The sequence below is a fragment of the Dreissena polymorpha genome, chromosome 15, assembly GCF_020536995.1.
Source record: "Dreissena polymorpha isolate Duluth1 chromosome 15, UMN_Dpol_1.0, whole genome shotgun sequence".
Classification (NCBI taxonomy): Eukaryota; Metazoa; Mollusca; class Bivalvia; order Myida; family Dreissenidae; genus Dreissena; species Dreissena polymorpha.
This window is the reverse complement of record NC_068369.1, coordinates 2,320,254-2,336,701: the sequence shown is the minus strand read 5'-3', so window position 1 is coordinate 2,336,701 and position 16,448 is coordinate 2,320,254. Positions and strand designations below refer to the sequence as shown.

Below are 16,448 nucleotides of genomic sequence, written 5' to 3'. Positions count from 1 at the left end.
GTTCTGATACAACTGAGCATAATGCATGTGCGTAAAGTGTCGTCCCAGATTAGCCTGTGCAGACCACACAGGCTAATCAGGGAGGAAACTTTCCGCCAAAATTGGATTTTTGCTAAGAAGACAATTCATTCAAACGAACAATGTCATAAAAGCGGACAGTGTCGTCCCAGATTAGCCTGTGCGGACTGCACATGCTAATCTGGGACGACACTTTACGCTCATGCATTATGCCCAGTTTTCTCAAAACACGACTCATATTATCAAACGTTTTCATTAAAAAGTACGCACACAAATACTTTTTATGACTAACTAATGTGAATGGCATCCATCTGTATGTAATTATGAGCATTTGACTGTCTGCACAATCGAAAAAAGAAACTATAGTTTGCAAATTGTATATTAGCCCAGGGACCGATACAATTTGTTTGTATAGGCCCCTGATTAGCAAAAATGGTACAAATAAGTAAAAAAATAATGCCTCTAATGCAATAAACACTACTTAAATATATTATTCTTAACGTACATTTATTTATATTCGAAAAGTATAACAATGACCTACTTTTAAATGTATCGTTGTGAATCGGTAAATAAAGAACGATTTGCAATACTGATATGTAGAAATTAAACCACGATAACTAGTAAAGCTCGATTGGTCATTGTCGGCTCGGGTACTACTTACATGTACCCCGGATACTCTTTAGAATACTTACATGTACCCCGGGTACGATAAATATACTTAAACGTACCCGGTCGATGTTAGACTGTACCCGAGTTGTATTCCAGCCCGAAACCCCGTTGATTCTGAACCCTGGTTACCAACTCAGCGAGTATAACCATGTAAATATCTGAATTCTTAATGTAACTTACAAATGAAGCATCACTCGAACCCTTGACTCACAACTAATCGTGACTTGAGGGTGGTGGGCTTTTTTCGCTTCAATTAAATCGCGCTGACGTTATGCACCGAAAAGGGACAGAATTGTGTGTATATACATTTTTGATGCGGGTTCAGTCGTCCATATCTGATGATCCACGTGTATATAGGCATCTACATGTATTTTGACAGTATTTATATTTGAATGGTTATATGGAGAGTAGTTCGCATTTGGAGTGAAATTTCATATTGTTGAATTCTTACGGTTCAAGTCGTTATAAACGCGCTTATGAAGTTGTCGTGAAATATGCTTTGAAATGAAAAGAAATGTGACGACGGAAGAACATCGAAAATCATTATTAGATAAAAAGGTTTAAAAACACAGTGCATGCGACATAATGTTGGCTATGTATCTCAAAGGAATAATACTTACGTCAAGGTAACACATTAATTAAACACACGTATTATCGAATAACATTCCAATATCAAATATACATTACTAATTCGAATATAAGGATTAACATGGATATTCAATTCAAGTTATAATTCATCCATAAACCCAATTATCATAAAGTGTTAAGGAAGTCAGTGTTCACATGTAAAATAATAATTTTAAAAAGACGGCAATTAAATCATTTTAATGCGAGAAATGACAAACCGGTCGGGAAGGATTCCCCCACGCAACGGAAGTGTGGCTTTCATAGACTCCGTGGGGAAACGGAAGGGCTTTCGGCGCACCATCACCCGTTTTGCCGAGAAGACCTCGATGGTAGGAGTTCCTTATATCAACAGGGCCAAGTTCTGGTGGGCGAAACTCATCTGGAGCATCCTGTTGCTCGGTGCTATTGCCGTCATGATCCTTCACCTGTGGTACCTCTTCGACCAGTGGTACTCGTGGCCCAAGCAGACGAACGTGGAGCTTGGGTTCAGCGCCCTGGGGTTCCCACAGGTCACGATCTGTAATACAAATATAATGAAAAAGCACAGACTTGAGACGTCTAATGAGTCTCAAGCCTGGCCTTTAAAGAAACTGGCTAAGGATATGAACCCCGAAAATCTTGTTCCAGATCAGTTCGATAGCAACTATGTACCCGAAAGCGGAAATAGCACATCTGTGAGTTTAGTAGCTTAATGAAGATAACATAAAATTTTACTGGCAGCTCTATGACGTATAATTATTAAAGACTAATTAAACATTAATAACACGTTTGTTAAAAAAAGTACTAACATCGCTCTAAGCAACATTCTTCGAAAACGTTGTAAATTAATTCATTTTAACTCCCTAGGTTCGTCGGAAGCGTTTCGTTGAAGGGTACGCCAAGTTAAATACGACGGAGTACCAAGAAAGCTATACGAACAAGTACAAGTGGACGGTGGAAGGCGAATACGCTGGTGAGGTGGACCAACAGTCGCTTATTGGGGACATGTTTACGGGCCTCTACATGAACCTGTCAAAGTATGTCATGATTACAACCATCCATCAGCTACAACCACAAAACCATCTAAACAATAACCACCCGCGTAACCCCATCCGAACATATAACATACGGTCATCCTTAGAGCGCTTTACTCACCAGACCCTATTCGTCACTGCACCGCAAAAAAACACAATTCGCTTACCCCAAAGCAAAAACTTCTATCACCACCCTACCATTACCGCCACACAACTATCCTATAGCCTCAACCCTTCAGACCTCAAGAACAGAGTCACCTACAATCTTCCATCCACTAATCATCACCACCACAATCTGAAGTCAACCACTAACTACCATCCCGCAACTCCCACCCACAAACCATAATCAACCAAAACTTACTAACCATCAGCAACAAACAGCCTCAAACACCCACCAACCATAATATAATTACCTACCTTACACGCAACAACTATCAACCCGAAACCCACACTCAAGAACCTTCACTAACCAACTTCTATCCACCCAACCCCATCCAATAACCATAACCCCGCAATACGTAACCACTTACGATCACAAACTAACCCGCACCTACCATCATCAACCAATCCGCACCTCTATCCCCGTGCAACACCCATCCACCACCAACCATCATCAACAAATCCACACCCACACTCCCCGTGCAACACCCACCCACCACCAACCATCATTGACCAAATAGTACCCACTATCCCCACGCACCACCCACCATCAACCAAAAACCGCATTAACCGACTCACATCAAACAAAAATTATCAACCACCAACACCCGCCAACCATCATTATCTTATCCAGAGCGCATGAACAATCATCAATCAACACACACCAAATTATCATAACCCGCAATGCTCTTTCACCAACCTTCTATCATCAACACAAGCTAACCACCACCATTCACAAACACCCACCAACCAACATCAACCACCAATGCCCATCCAAACATCAACAACCAACGTGCACCGGTAACCAATTGACCAACCCGCGCCTACTAACAATCAACCCGCACCACCCGCACACCAACCATCACCAACCCACCGCTAACAATTATGAACCACCATCATCTGCCAGCAGTCATCACCAAAAACGAAACCATTGAACAAATTCGACCACCAACACCTACTAAACATCATCAACCCGAACCCATCAATCACAAACATTCACCAACCATCATCAACCAAAGTGCACCTACCAACCATCATCAAACAATCTGGACCCACCATGCTCATTAAGAAAATACATACATGCTTAGCACATGCTGTTAAATGATGTCCCTGCCAACTTCGAAAATTAAGGTGGCATAAAGGTGACATTCACTCCTCTTTTTTAAAATCACTCCTCTTTTTTTATAAATTGCACTCCTCTTGTTTTTGTATCTCGTTCCCACGACATGCTAACTCGAGGGAACGACTTACTAACTCGTGGTAACGAGTAAGCCATGTCGTTGATACGGCTTATTTAGTCGAGGGAACGGGATAAAAAAAGAGGAGTGCAAAAGTAAATAAAGGAGGAGTGCAATGAAAAAAAGAACGATGCAGTAAATAAAGAAGAGGTACATTAAAAAGATGAAGGAATTTTAGCCAACTCGAGGGAACGACTTACTAACTCGTGGGAACGAGTAATCTATGTCGTTGGAACGACTTACTAAGTCGAAGGAACGAGATAGAAAAAAGGAGTGCACAACTAAATAAAAGAGGAGTGCAATGAAAAAAGAGCGGTGCAATAAATAAAGGAGGGGTGCGTTAAACAATTTACACTCCCATTTGTTTAATCTCGTTCCCTCGACTTAGTAAGTCGTTCCCACGACATAGCTAACTCGTTCCCACGAGTAAGTAAGTCGTTCCCTCGAGTTAGCAAAAATTCTCTCCTCTTTTGTTTAATGCACCCCTCCTTTATTTATATAACGCTCTTTTTTTTATTGCACTCCTCTTTTAGTTTGTTTTGCACTCCCTTTTTTCTATCTCGTTTACTCGACTTAGTAAGTCGTTCCAACGTCATAACTATCTCGTTCCCCCAAGTTAGTATGTCGTGGGAACGAGATAGAAAAAAGAGGAGTGCAAATTAAAACAAGAGGAGTGAATTCACCTCTATGCCAACGTAGAAATCGTTCCGGTCTATTGAAGAACATGATAGCCTAGAGGGTGTGTGTATTTTTGTTTAAAATATCGATAAGTAAATAGTGATACTTTGATAACTACGGAAAACCATTCGTGCCATCGTGGTTACACATTAAAATCCAGAGGGCGACAATGCGAAAGTGCGATAGTACGATGGCGACAATGCGATAGTACGATAGCGACAACGCGATAGTACGATGGCGACAATGCGATAGTACGATGGCGACAATCCGACAACGCGATAGTACGATGACGACAATGCGATAGTACGATGGCGACAGTGCGAAAATACAATGGCGACAGTGCAATAGTACGATGGCGACAATGCGATAGTGCGATAATACGATGACGACAGTAAGACAATACGATGACGACAATGCGATAGTACGATGGCGAAAATGCGATAGTGCGAAAATACGATGACGACAGTGCGACAATACGATGGCGACAGTGCGATAGTACGATGCCGATAATGCGATAATACGATGTCGACAGGACGACAACACGATAGTACGATGGCGACAATGCGATAGTACGATGGCGACAATGCGATGATACGATGGCGACAGTACGATATGACTATCGCATTGTCGCCATCGTACTATCGCGTTGTCACTTTGTCGCCATCGTACTATCACATTGTCGCCATCGTACATTCTCGCTGTCGCATTGTCGTTATCGTACTATCGCATTGTCGCCATCGTACTATGGCATTGTCACCATCCTATTATCGCACTATCGCGTTGTCGCCCTCTGGATTTTAATGCGTAACCACATTGGCACTAACGGTATTCCGTAGATAACACCTCAGATAAGATACGTTTAGTTCCTTATGGGTTATTTTGGGTCTTAGGTGAACGTCTTGTGACATGTTCACATCTTGTTTATTGACAGCCAGCAAATAATCAAAATGTATTTTTTAATTATATGTTAAGGCGTGCACGAATGGACCTGGGTCACCAGATCAGTGATATGCTCATTAGTTGCACTTTCGACGAGAAACAGTGTAACGCAAGGTAAGTTCTATGCTACATAGAAAAATGCAAATAATCCACATCACAAACACGTTTATTTTTTCAAGTATTTATCCGAGTATCAAATAAAAACACCATTGACAAGAAAACGGCCCTTAGAATTAAAAAAAACACGTAAATTGTTGTACAGGGAACAGTGTTACGCGTTGGATCTGTTAAACGAATTAATTCAACGAAACTGTAGTTTGTTTTTAAATAAATTTAAATGATAGAAGCAAATTATGAATACAGTAATACTATCAATAATAAAAGTGGTATATGCCTTCATATTAAATGTTTAACCCCGATGTCCCCCCCCCCTATTCAATTGTGTTTTGTTCTGGGAAAACTGGGCTAAATGCATGTGCGTAAAGTGTCGTCCTAGATTAGCCTGTGCAGTCCGCACAAGCTAATCAGGGACGACACTTTCCGCTTGTATGACATTTTTCGTTTAAATGAAGTCTCTTCTTAGCAAAAATCCAATTTAGGCGGAACTTAGTGTCGTCCCTGATTAGCCTGTGCGGACTGCACAGGCTAATCTGGGACGACACTTTACGCACATGCATTATGCCCAGTTTTCTCAGAACGCGATTCAATTGTGGTTTCAGCATGTTCGAGCTCTACCAGACATCGAGTTACGGAAACTGTTGGACCATTAGCAACAAAGATTTCACGGCCAAGCAGACCGGGCCGAAAGGAGGCAAGTCATTGTCGATTTTAGATAAAACGTTCATATTTCATCATAGATCTATAATGAGAACGTAGTGGTTTCTTTAAGTGTTTTATGCCCCCGGATCAAAAGATCGGGGGTATATTGTTTTTGGCCTGTCTGTCTGTCTGTCATTGTGTCAGTCAGTCATTGTATGTGTGTGTCACAAAACTTTAACCTTGGTTAAACTTTTATAACTTTTGCAATATTGAAGATAGCAACTTCATATTTGGCATGCATGTGAATCTCATGGAGCTGCACATTTTGAGTGGTGAAAAGTCAAGGTCATCCTTCAATGTGAAAGGTAAAATATCATTGTATTTTCCGTTCCTAAAACTTTTACCTTCGTTAAAGTTTGGTCATAACGTTTTGAATATTGAAGATAGCAACTTGATATTTGGCATGCATGTGTATCTCATGGAGCTGCACATTTTGAGTGGCTAAAAGTCAAGGTCATCGTTCAAGGTCAAAGGTCAAATTTATGGCTTCAAAGCGGCGTAATAGAGGGCATTGTGTTTCTGACAAACACATCTCTTGTTTTCATATACGTCAGCTGTTCGGTTGCAATACGTTACCACGGGAGCTGTTATTTTGTGACCCCGCTAAGAAATTTCGTATCGAGTAAAATCGAGATATAGAGCGAATATTAATAAGAAATAGACGCTAATCACTTTCTTGCTGATATGGCTGGAAAAATGAGCTGCATTAAAAAAGTAATGAACGGTATAACACCGCGAAAAATACCCCTCAAGACACGGACGTCGCGATCTTGACAATCGCATGATTACCCTCTCTGAAATATCCAACAATAGGAAGTCTTTTCCCCTCAACGTATACAGTTTTTTCAATTTACTCGAATCGATTACATCGCAGTTAAAATAGCCATCAACAAATGCTTCCGTTATAATTTGCATGCATAATTTGATATATTTTAGCTTCATGGATTATGAATAACATTGTAAGCTGCTTTTAACTTTTAAATCGAGAGATCACCGTTTAGTTTAAATGTTTTGATGCATTAACAAGATGTAATAATGCCAGTTTTCTTCACAAGGTCTTTCACTCATCATGTTCCTTGAGGCGGGCCAGTACCTCAAGGGATTCACGACAGGGTACGGTGTAAGAGTACAAATACAGAAGAAGGGGCAAGTTCCCTTCCCTTTCGACGAGGGCCTCCACGCGGCGGCTTCGTTTGAAACGGACATAGGCATGAAATTGGTAACACTCGTAAAACCAGAGCTTGTACCATAATAAATTAATAATGCTGATTTAAAGGATATTGCATGCTAATAAAAAACTGCAGGCTTCCGAGGGGGGGGGGGGGGGGTGAATTATCTTCTGATCATTCACTCCCTCAAACGACAGCATAATGGGGGTGAACACCGCGATTATGCGTTTTAAATCTTTAAAATCTCCTATATTCGCAACATATAGAATGTAAAAAGGTGAAATATATCTTTGATTTTGATGTTCAACTTCCGATGTAAACATGTGTCAATTAGGCTTAAAATAATGTGGATGTTCTTTCAATATGACTTAAATAGCTACAGAGATCGTCAATGTATGATTTGAGCTTAGTAACTGATGATTAATGCTTTTTTTTCAAATCGCCAGCCGACGGTCTCGAGGAATTAAAGGTATAGATATCAGGGTGCAGAATCAACGGGGTTTTCAGGGGTTTACACACGGGCTGGACAGAATGTAAACACACCGTTAAGAGCTTTATTTTTGCAAATATCTCAAGTTATTTAGTGCATACAAGACAATTTATCTTGCAGTTTGTGCCGATTACCTCATGTATAAGAATAAATCCTTGCTTAAGGTATAAGAATAAATCATTGAATATGTCTGAAATCGGTGACACAAGTTCACGTTTCGTGAAGCATAACCGTATAAATGAATGCATTGCACATAGAGTTTTTTTAACAAGAACACTTGCTTATTATATAAAGTAATTCTGATGTATTTCACATTACCATAAGCAGCATACAAATCTCTTTTTATGCACTAGTTGAAAGTAATAAAAAGTAATAAGAAAAAACACCACTTACCGGTTCCCACAAGGTCACGTGATCCTGAACCATGATATTAAATGATCGTCCTATCTATGGAAAAAATCCAAAACTTCCGATTTTGTCCATATTTTTATTTCTAGAATATACAAAATAACATCATTTGATTTTCTATTCAAGACAAACTTAAAAACGCAAAACTTCGTGTGTTTTTTTCAGGTGTCTATGACAAGACTTGGTGGTAACTATGGCAGTTGCAATGACGGGGTAGAGTTCAGCAAGAAGTACGGCTGGGAATATTCTAGAAGGGTGCGTCGCGTGATGTTGAATAAATATAGTATATTTGATGATTGTAAAATCGTAAAAGCATTTCACAAGTGAGTTATAAAGCTCATTTTCACAAACATCTGTTTATATGACCACCTCTCACATAGAAAGTATTTCATGGCTATTCCCCACACAACTAAGGCCCACGATACCGGTTTTCTCAGCCAAATTGAAATTTAATTAAAATTGTTTTTAATGTATTCAATTGTATGTATTCATATTTTTGTCTATTTCACCCTAGCAAGATTTAAATGATTATATTGTCATTCACAGTATGTAGTGACGGTATTGGTGTTGAGAACGATTATGCTGTGTTAATCATTCCTTTTGTTCAGATTAAGGCGGTGATTTTTATTTGTTCGTTTATCTGGATTTTCGCCGTGTTCAACATTATTGTCCCCAACCAGTGAAACCGGAGGGGACTTATGGGTTGCGCTCTGTCTTTCAGTCTGTCAGTCAGTCTGTCACACTTTTCTGGATCCTGCGATAACTTTATAAGTTCTTCATATTTTTTTAATGAAACTTGAAACATGGACAGATGGCATTATGGACATTATGCACGTCATTTCATTTTGTTCCTACGTCAATAATTCTGGTTGCTATGACACCATATATATATAAATCTGAAAATGGTGGAGTTTCACCGGTAGGGGACTTATATTGCTCGGCAATAGTCCTGATTCAATTAATGTTATAGCTGTCTGTTAACAAACACTTCCTTGGTAAGCTTGTTTACGATAACTTAGTGGAGATACTTGTGCCAGTTACTGACAACTGTCCTACTTGAACCTGATCTAGGGTCAGAATGATGAATACCTTTTTTCCTCGAACAATTAAGTAACAAGTTGTGTGGCCGGGCATGGAATCGAACACACGAGTTTCGGATTTGTAGACAAACGCCCTACCATCTAGCCGTTTCAGGGGACTGTTTAATCGCCTGTGGTACCGCTTAATCCATTGCTATCCTCTTAAAATGTAGTGTACATGACATTTAACAGAGGATCTGTTTGAAAACTGTCACTTTGTCATATACATTCGCCAAACTTAGCTATGCAAAAAGAAAGACACTAAATTCAACTAGCCTTGGTACACAACCTGGGTAAGTGATATCGCTCATGTAAGTGGATGTGAATATGGTGTTTATATTGATGATGTAATGATGATGGTGCTAATGAAATTGCGACACATTCGATTGAACTTTTCAGGCATGTCAACTAGACTGTTTGAACACCGTGATAATAAACACATGTGGATGTTTTAACGAAAAGACCGAAGGGAATGAGGAATTTGCATTGGCTGGAAATTCGGACATAAAACCTTGCCGCTGGGAACGAGGTTAACACTGTATTTTACTTAAAATATATTTGTTTCAGCAAGTTTGATACAAGTAGAAGATTGTTAAAATTTCGTTTCAACACATAAAGAATGTTAATAAGTAAGAACTTAACGCTTAATGCGATAAATTAAGCTAGTTACGCATTACACAACGTGCTGTTTTCAGCTTATTGCGCAAAATGTGTTTGCACTAAATAACTTGAGCATATTGAGTTAGGATGACTAAGTTACGCACTCTTTGTTGTATGCAACACGTTTTCTAATTTATAAGTCAATTGCGCAAAAAGTGTTTAAATAAATTTTCTGTGAATAAGGTTCTATAATTAGCCCGATATTGTAACACATTAATAAATTACATTAATAAGTTTCTTACACATATACCAATGCGATGATGTTCTAGGGCAGTTTTAGGAGTCTTTAATCTTTGATATACGTATTAAATATAATTACAAAATATAAATAACCATTTTTTACATAAATTGTTTATCATCAATTTCTTATTTTATGTGTTTTGATATATGTGTACCTAGATACAAACAAGAATTCTATCGGAAAGTTTTTGATGTTTGATGTACAAGTACATACTTTTGTACGATAAGTACAACGCACGATCGCTCGTATTTTCAGAAGTACGCTGTCTCGTGAACATCACTAGACAATACATGAACAAGACAATAACGTGCAGCTGCCATGACCCATGCAGGTCAGCAAAAAACATTTATGTTTCTCGATGTTTAGGTAAATCCAATCCAATCCATTTGGGTTCCGTTGTAATACAGCGTAGTTCCGTTTTTGTTTTCCTTTTTTCTTTGATGTACACCCAGATCTCTTTAAAATTAAAGGGGCCTTTTCACAGATTTTGGCATATTTTGAAGTTTGTCATTAAAAGCTTTATATTGATAAATGTAAACATTGGATCTTAAAAGCTCCATAAAAAAATCGAGAATAAATTAAAACAAGGAAAAAAAAGTAGCCGGTATCAGGGCTCGAACCAGTGACCCCCGGAGTCCTGGTGTTAGTCTGAAGTAAAAACGCATTTGCCCTCTCGGCTATTCCGCCGAGAATACACGACGTAGGTATTTTATACCTTATATAAGCAATCTTCGTAGTTTCGTAAATTTAAACGACAAAAACAGAACTCTCCAAATTATTCAATCGTTTCGCGTTGCAACGCTTTATAATTTTTAGGTTTTCAAATCGTCAAAAGATACATATAATGGCTATATTGGACTATGGTAAATGTTCAGTAATACGGTTTCCTCACAAATATCATAACTAAAACGAAAATTTGCGAATCTGAAACAACTTTTTTCAATTTTGTCAATTTACCAAACCGTGAAAAGATCCCTTTAATATTCTTTCTAACATATCTACCTCCTCAATTCAATTCGTTAAAATATATTTTCCTTTATAAAATTGTGTTTTGAGTGGACGTTTAGTTCTCACAAGAAGCATATCGCGATAGCACGCCGCGATTCATAAACAAGTGCAAATATACACTTTAGATTGATCTTTGATTTCAGAGAATTTGCGTACACAAAGACGGTGAGTCAACGACAGTGGCCGACAGCTGAATATGCGGTGAGTTACCTCTAATCAATCATAAATCTTTAATTGCCAAGAATGACACCATCTTCTTATTATCCATTTCAACCTATTTATGCCTAGCGTCTATAAAAAGGCCTTGGCAAACAGCGAAGACCCAGATGAGACTCGTCAGGGTCTGCGCTGTTTGCTTAAAGGAATTTCTGTAATAAATATTCTAAATATAGAAATACATATACGTGACATCCCTAATTTGGAAATAAATTGATCCATTTTAGAAGGATAGGAGAGTCCAATAGGCATAAATGGGTTTATGTTACTGAAACAAACTCATTCAGCTGGATGTAATGTGTTCGCAGAAACAATCGCAAAGAACATTTCTCTTTGGGTTTATCTAAAAAAATGGTAGAAAATAAGTTTGAACCTTTTTGATGAAAATATTTTTTCCGGGTATGTTATGTAAACACCGGGAATAATATGTGCTATGTAAACTCAGGGAATAATATTTTTACTAACATACAAATATACAATAATATATATAATTATTTGGTATAATAGTATATCATGTACAAATCTCCAGGCTCTGCCATTTGGTGTGGAGCATATAAATATGTTACACAAAGGATTTATATTTTAAATTGTAGTTTCATGCCTTGACATTTCCCTTGACCTTTACCCACTTTCAGCGTGTTTTACTGCAATCTGTGTGTAACAGGGATCCGGTGGTCTGCAAGAGTCTCCGCGAGGACATAAACAATACCCAAGTGCTCAAGTAAGGCTCCGGCTTTTATGAATGTTTATATTTTATTTTTATTCACCACTTTCGTATATTGCAAAAACGTTTTATTTTTCCGTTCCAATATTTCTTTTGGTGTGCATGGTAATTTCAAATAAGTGTTTACTCTCAGTTTAATCATGTAAAAGGACAGAAAGTCCCAGTCGTATCATAAATGCCTGCTTCCAATAAAAAGAAACAGTTCATTATCTATGTCTGAGTCTTGTTTTTCTTTCAGCAATAATTTCCTAAAATTGAACATTTACTATGAAGACTTGAACTATAACAACATCACCGAGTCACCCCAAATAGAAGTACGTATTTAGCATGTTTGCGCTGAATAAAAGTAGCCGTTGCCTTTTGTATTTAACACACCTATTGATCCATGTGAAAGAATATATCTCAAATATATTTCCTTAAGTATAAAAATGTAAATTACAATTGTAGATTTGAATGCCGTTAAGCGTATTTTCAAATACTCTCCTTCTGTTATTATTTAATGATCGATGTTTACGTTTACGAGTACGTGCCCAAATATATGATGATTAAAACATTATGCATACATAACTGAAAAGGTAAACAAAATTTAATCACTCTACCAAACAATGACATGAATTTAATCACTCTACCAAACAATGACATGAATATGTGTTAAAGCGTTTCCACAACGTCTTCTTCATGTCACAGACACAGCAGTTTCTGTCAGACGTGGGAGGAGCGATTGGACTCTGGATCGGCCTCTCCATACTGAGTCTATGCGAGTTGATACAGCTCTTCGTGGAGCTCTGTAACTATGGCATCCACAGAATCGGCAAAGGACGCCGCCCGGAAACCGAAAGGTATGATCGACGTGGCGACCGATCCTACGGCGACAGTAACGGTAAAAATATTGGAAAGAGCAATCACAGTCGAGGGGAAAATGGCTGCAAAACACATTGGCGCGAACAAGGAATGTCGCCACATTTTGACGGACGTTACGGGTCACGTGATTTTGGGTCAAGTGACTATGATCAATATACTGACCTGGGCAGCGCCGGCGGCAGAAGACAAGGGCGTTTTCCGCATGATTTAGAGCGTGATAGTCGCGGTGATGGCAGACGGCACTTGAGATGAATACGATTACCATACAAGATAACATTTAATAGAAAAGTATGAATGAATATAACTGTGTGATGATGTGCGTAAGTGTGACAATTTTAATTGAGTGTGACAATGTGGCGTGTTGTCCACACCTGTACATGTTAATGAGCCATGGTCTCATGGATAACGTACTCATTTGTCTTGTAATTCCAGGGTATATATTGCTTTAAAGATTACATTTGTTTGTGACAGTGAAATTGAAAATCATTTTCAGAGTCTGCTTATCATTCACGAACTTGATATTGACGTCACAGAATAGCACACTTTCAAATAAGTAAGACATTGGACATAGAATCAATTATTCATCTTTTATGACATTCAGGAGCCACTGGCCGGATGTATGTAATGCATGTACCTTGTATACTGATTCTACATTTTAGTACACGTGTAGTTAAATGTTTAATAGAACTAAACAAGAAAAAGAACTTTGATACTTTCGTTTTTTTTCCAAATGTTTGTTTTTGAATATTGCTAGTATTTGTCCACTGAAATAATTAAGTGTAATTGGTTCACTTAATTATATCAGGGTGCAGAATCAACGGGGTTTCCCGGCTTTTACACACGGGCCGGACAGAATGTAAACACACCGTTAAGAACTTTATTTTTGCAAATATCTCAAGATATTGAAATACATTTACAAAAGTCTTTAGTGAATAAAAGACCGTTTTCCTTGCAGTTTGTGCCGATACCTCAAGGTATACGAATAATTCATTGATTACGTATGAAATCGTTGACAAAATTTCACATTGCCTCTAGCATAGCCTTGTTACTGTAGCATAGCCTTGTTACTGTACAATGAATGCATGCCTGTAGCATTGCCTTGTTACTGAACAATGAATGCAGTAGATACCGAATTTTTGAAAAAGAACGCAGGCTTATTAAATAAAGCTATTCCGATATATTTAACAGCGCCATAAGCAGCATAAAAATCTTTCTTTTATGCACTCGTTGAAAATTTTAAGAAAAAAATTTTTTTTTTAAGTTATTTGAAATAAAGCACCACTTACCCCCCTGTATATTTCCATTTTAGTTAAAGGGGTGATCCCAACAAAGTCACGTGATCCTTCACCCTGTATATGGGGACGCTAACTCAATTGGTAAAGCTGGCCAACAAATCGAAACATCGCGGGATTAAAATATCCATTCCAATGTGCGGGCTTTAGTCTTGAATGTATTTCTAAGACCATACACGTCTAGCCTCGAATCAAGTAAGGCATATCTCAGCATAATGACGTACGTAATTTACGTAGTAAGAGTATGCGCGCTTAATTGGTAAACATGCTATGCTACGTCTCCCCTATCAAAGTTGGCGCTACGATTGAAATCGTGATCTTAATAGTGATCTTACCGTGGTGATCGTATAAGATCGGATAGGAAATTATCAGACCTTAAAGTCTATTATTTCAATCGAAGAAATTGTGGAATTTTGTAATGGTTAAAACTTTAACCATTAACACGATTAACAGCGAACCATTGTTTTACGGGGTGATATTATCAAATCGTATTGTTATGTAACAGCATACGACCGATCTATTCGTACTTCCATTTTGTGGTTATCGTCGTCGAATTTGTGCAGAATAAAGTCATTCTTTCTTTTAAAATCTTTTACGAAATATATGTTTTCGATGGAGCTACACTCATTCGGGTCCAGTCGTAACTCTCTTTCGTGATTACATGCTATTTAATCGTGAAAATGATCGCTACTATTGTCGTATTGTAGCGAAAATGACCGCACCGATTCTTGATAAAAGTAGGGTAACACTCGCGTGGCGATTGTTTAAGACAAGCATCGACTAACTTGAACACTCCCATCGGACCGCATGTCATCGTATCTGAGTTGGAGATACATGTATATGAAACATCATTTATATACAATTCTAAGATCTCACAATCAAAATTTTGAAATACTAATCCAGATGATCAAATTTAATCATTGATTTTGTCGCTGTACACTTGACTTCATATTGCAAAAAAAGTTAAGGATCGGCACAGAAAATGAGGGTCGGTCGGGTTAGTGGAAAAATCGCTGTAATGTGAATGAGTATGTTTACATTGCTGCACAGATCTTAAGGTAGAGCTCATTTTGAATGCCAATTTTTCAATAAAATGAGACCATTTATTTCTTGAACAACTTTAATGACCAGACAGATCAAATGATGATTATAAATTTGACAAAGAGTGCAATCATGTGAAAATAAAACAAATTGCTACACACATTTTTAAATAAATGATAAAAAAATGAAAAATAACGATGTCAACATGTTTTAGACATTGTTTTTTGTTTATTGAATTATCAATTGCATAATTGTAAAACATATGGTTATTTTGTATGACTCTCTGTTAATTGAATTGAATATGATGTTGTGGTTGTATTACTTGCTGCATGATGGTATAATATTCTGCGCCGTTGACATATATTTACAATAAAATGGTATTGAGTTTAGTTGAGTTGATAAACGCTTGCTTGCGTCCAAAGTATTTGATTTCAGTTGATACCGGATAGGTATATGAATATTGCAAACATTGTTTAACTAGTAACAAGAAATATCTTTTAAAAAGATATACGGCGTTGATTGTGGTCGATGTTTATGAACGATCAAAAGTTATCTCTATGAGATAAAAAGTAGCGGATGCCTTTTTTTCTGCGCAGTTCTTAGCTACATCACAAGCAAATCAATAACGGGGTGTTGCGCCAGATTTCGTGGCTTATTTTGCTTTATGTGATATTATTACTCAGATATCTATATTTACAGAATAGAAAAACACAAGAAACATGAAAATAAACGAGTGCATATAGGTCAGCCGGCAATACTCGAATCTTATTTAATTGCATAATTATAGTATAGTGAATTATTGTGCTCATGCTTAATAAACTGGTCTAAATGGATAAATATTTCTAATTAATTTGATCAAAATTGGTCCTTATCATGCAAATGTTGAAAACATATTAAAAATCGATGATTGACATACCACAATAATATCGCCGAATATCTTTATTTAGTATCTTTCTGATCAAAACAGACTTCAAGTGCACAAAGTTTACGAGACGGCGTTTATATAAAGATTTCTGCAACTGACCGCAACTGACCTTGATACCTTGCGGATTGGAATGCGATGCATTAAAGTAAGGTCAATTCTCTGCTGAAACGACGG

General features: G+C 37.7%; 1 protein-coding gene across 2 annotated transcripts; it reads left to right on the top strand.

The window, feature by feature from the left end:
* The first annotated feature begins 930 nt into the window (after positions 1-930).
* Positions 931-15,686, top strand: LOC127860977 (amiloride-sensitive sodium channel subunit alpha-like). 2 transcript variants are annotated; one of them, XM_052399309.1, is made up of 12 exons: positions 931-1,988; positions 2,161-2,330; positions 5,375-5,455; positions 6,061-6,152; positions 7,216-7,379; positions 8,393-8,482; positions 9,706-9,835; positions 10,463-10,538; positions 11,359-11,416; positions 12,067-12,152; positions 12,394-12,469; positions 12,843-15,686. In XM_052399309.1, the coding sequence occupies exons 1-12, from the start codon at positions 1,515-1,517 to the stop codon at positions 13,266-13,268; spliced, it is 1,923 nt and encodes a 640-aa protein (XP_052255269.1). In that variant the 5' UTR covers positions 931-1,514; the 3' UTR covers positions 13,269-15,686. The 2 variants fall into 2 exon arrangements, with proteins under 2 accessions (XP_052255269.1, XP_052255270.1); XM_052399310.1 differs by having other exon boundaries at positions 933-1,313.
* Positions 15,687-16,448: the final 762 nt, after the last annotated feature.

Excerpts from the sequence above, each read along its gene's own strand:
- LOC127860977 (XM_052399309.1), top strand. The coding sequence starts at position 1,515 with ATGCGAGAAATGACAAACCGGTCGGGAAGGATTCCCCCACGCAACGGA. Across the intron at positions 12,153-12,393 it reads AACAATACCCAAGTGCTCAA|CAATAATTTCCTAAAATTGA; the intron begins GTAAGGCTCCGG and ends TTTTTCTTTCAG. Across the intron at positions 12,470-12,842 it reads CCGAGTCACCCCAAATAGAA|ACACAGCAGTTTCTGTCAGA; the intron begins GTACGTATTTAG and ends TTCATGTCACAG.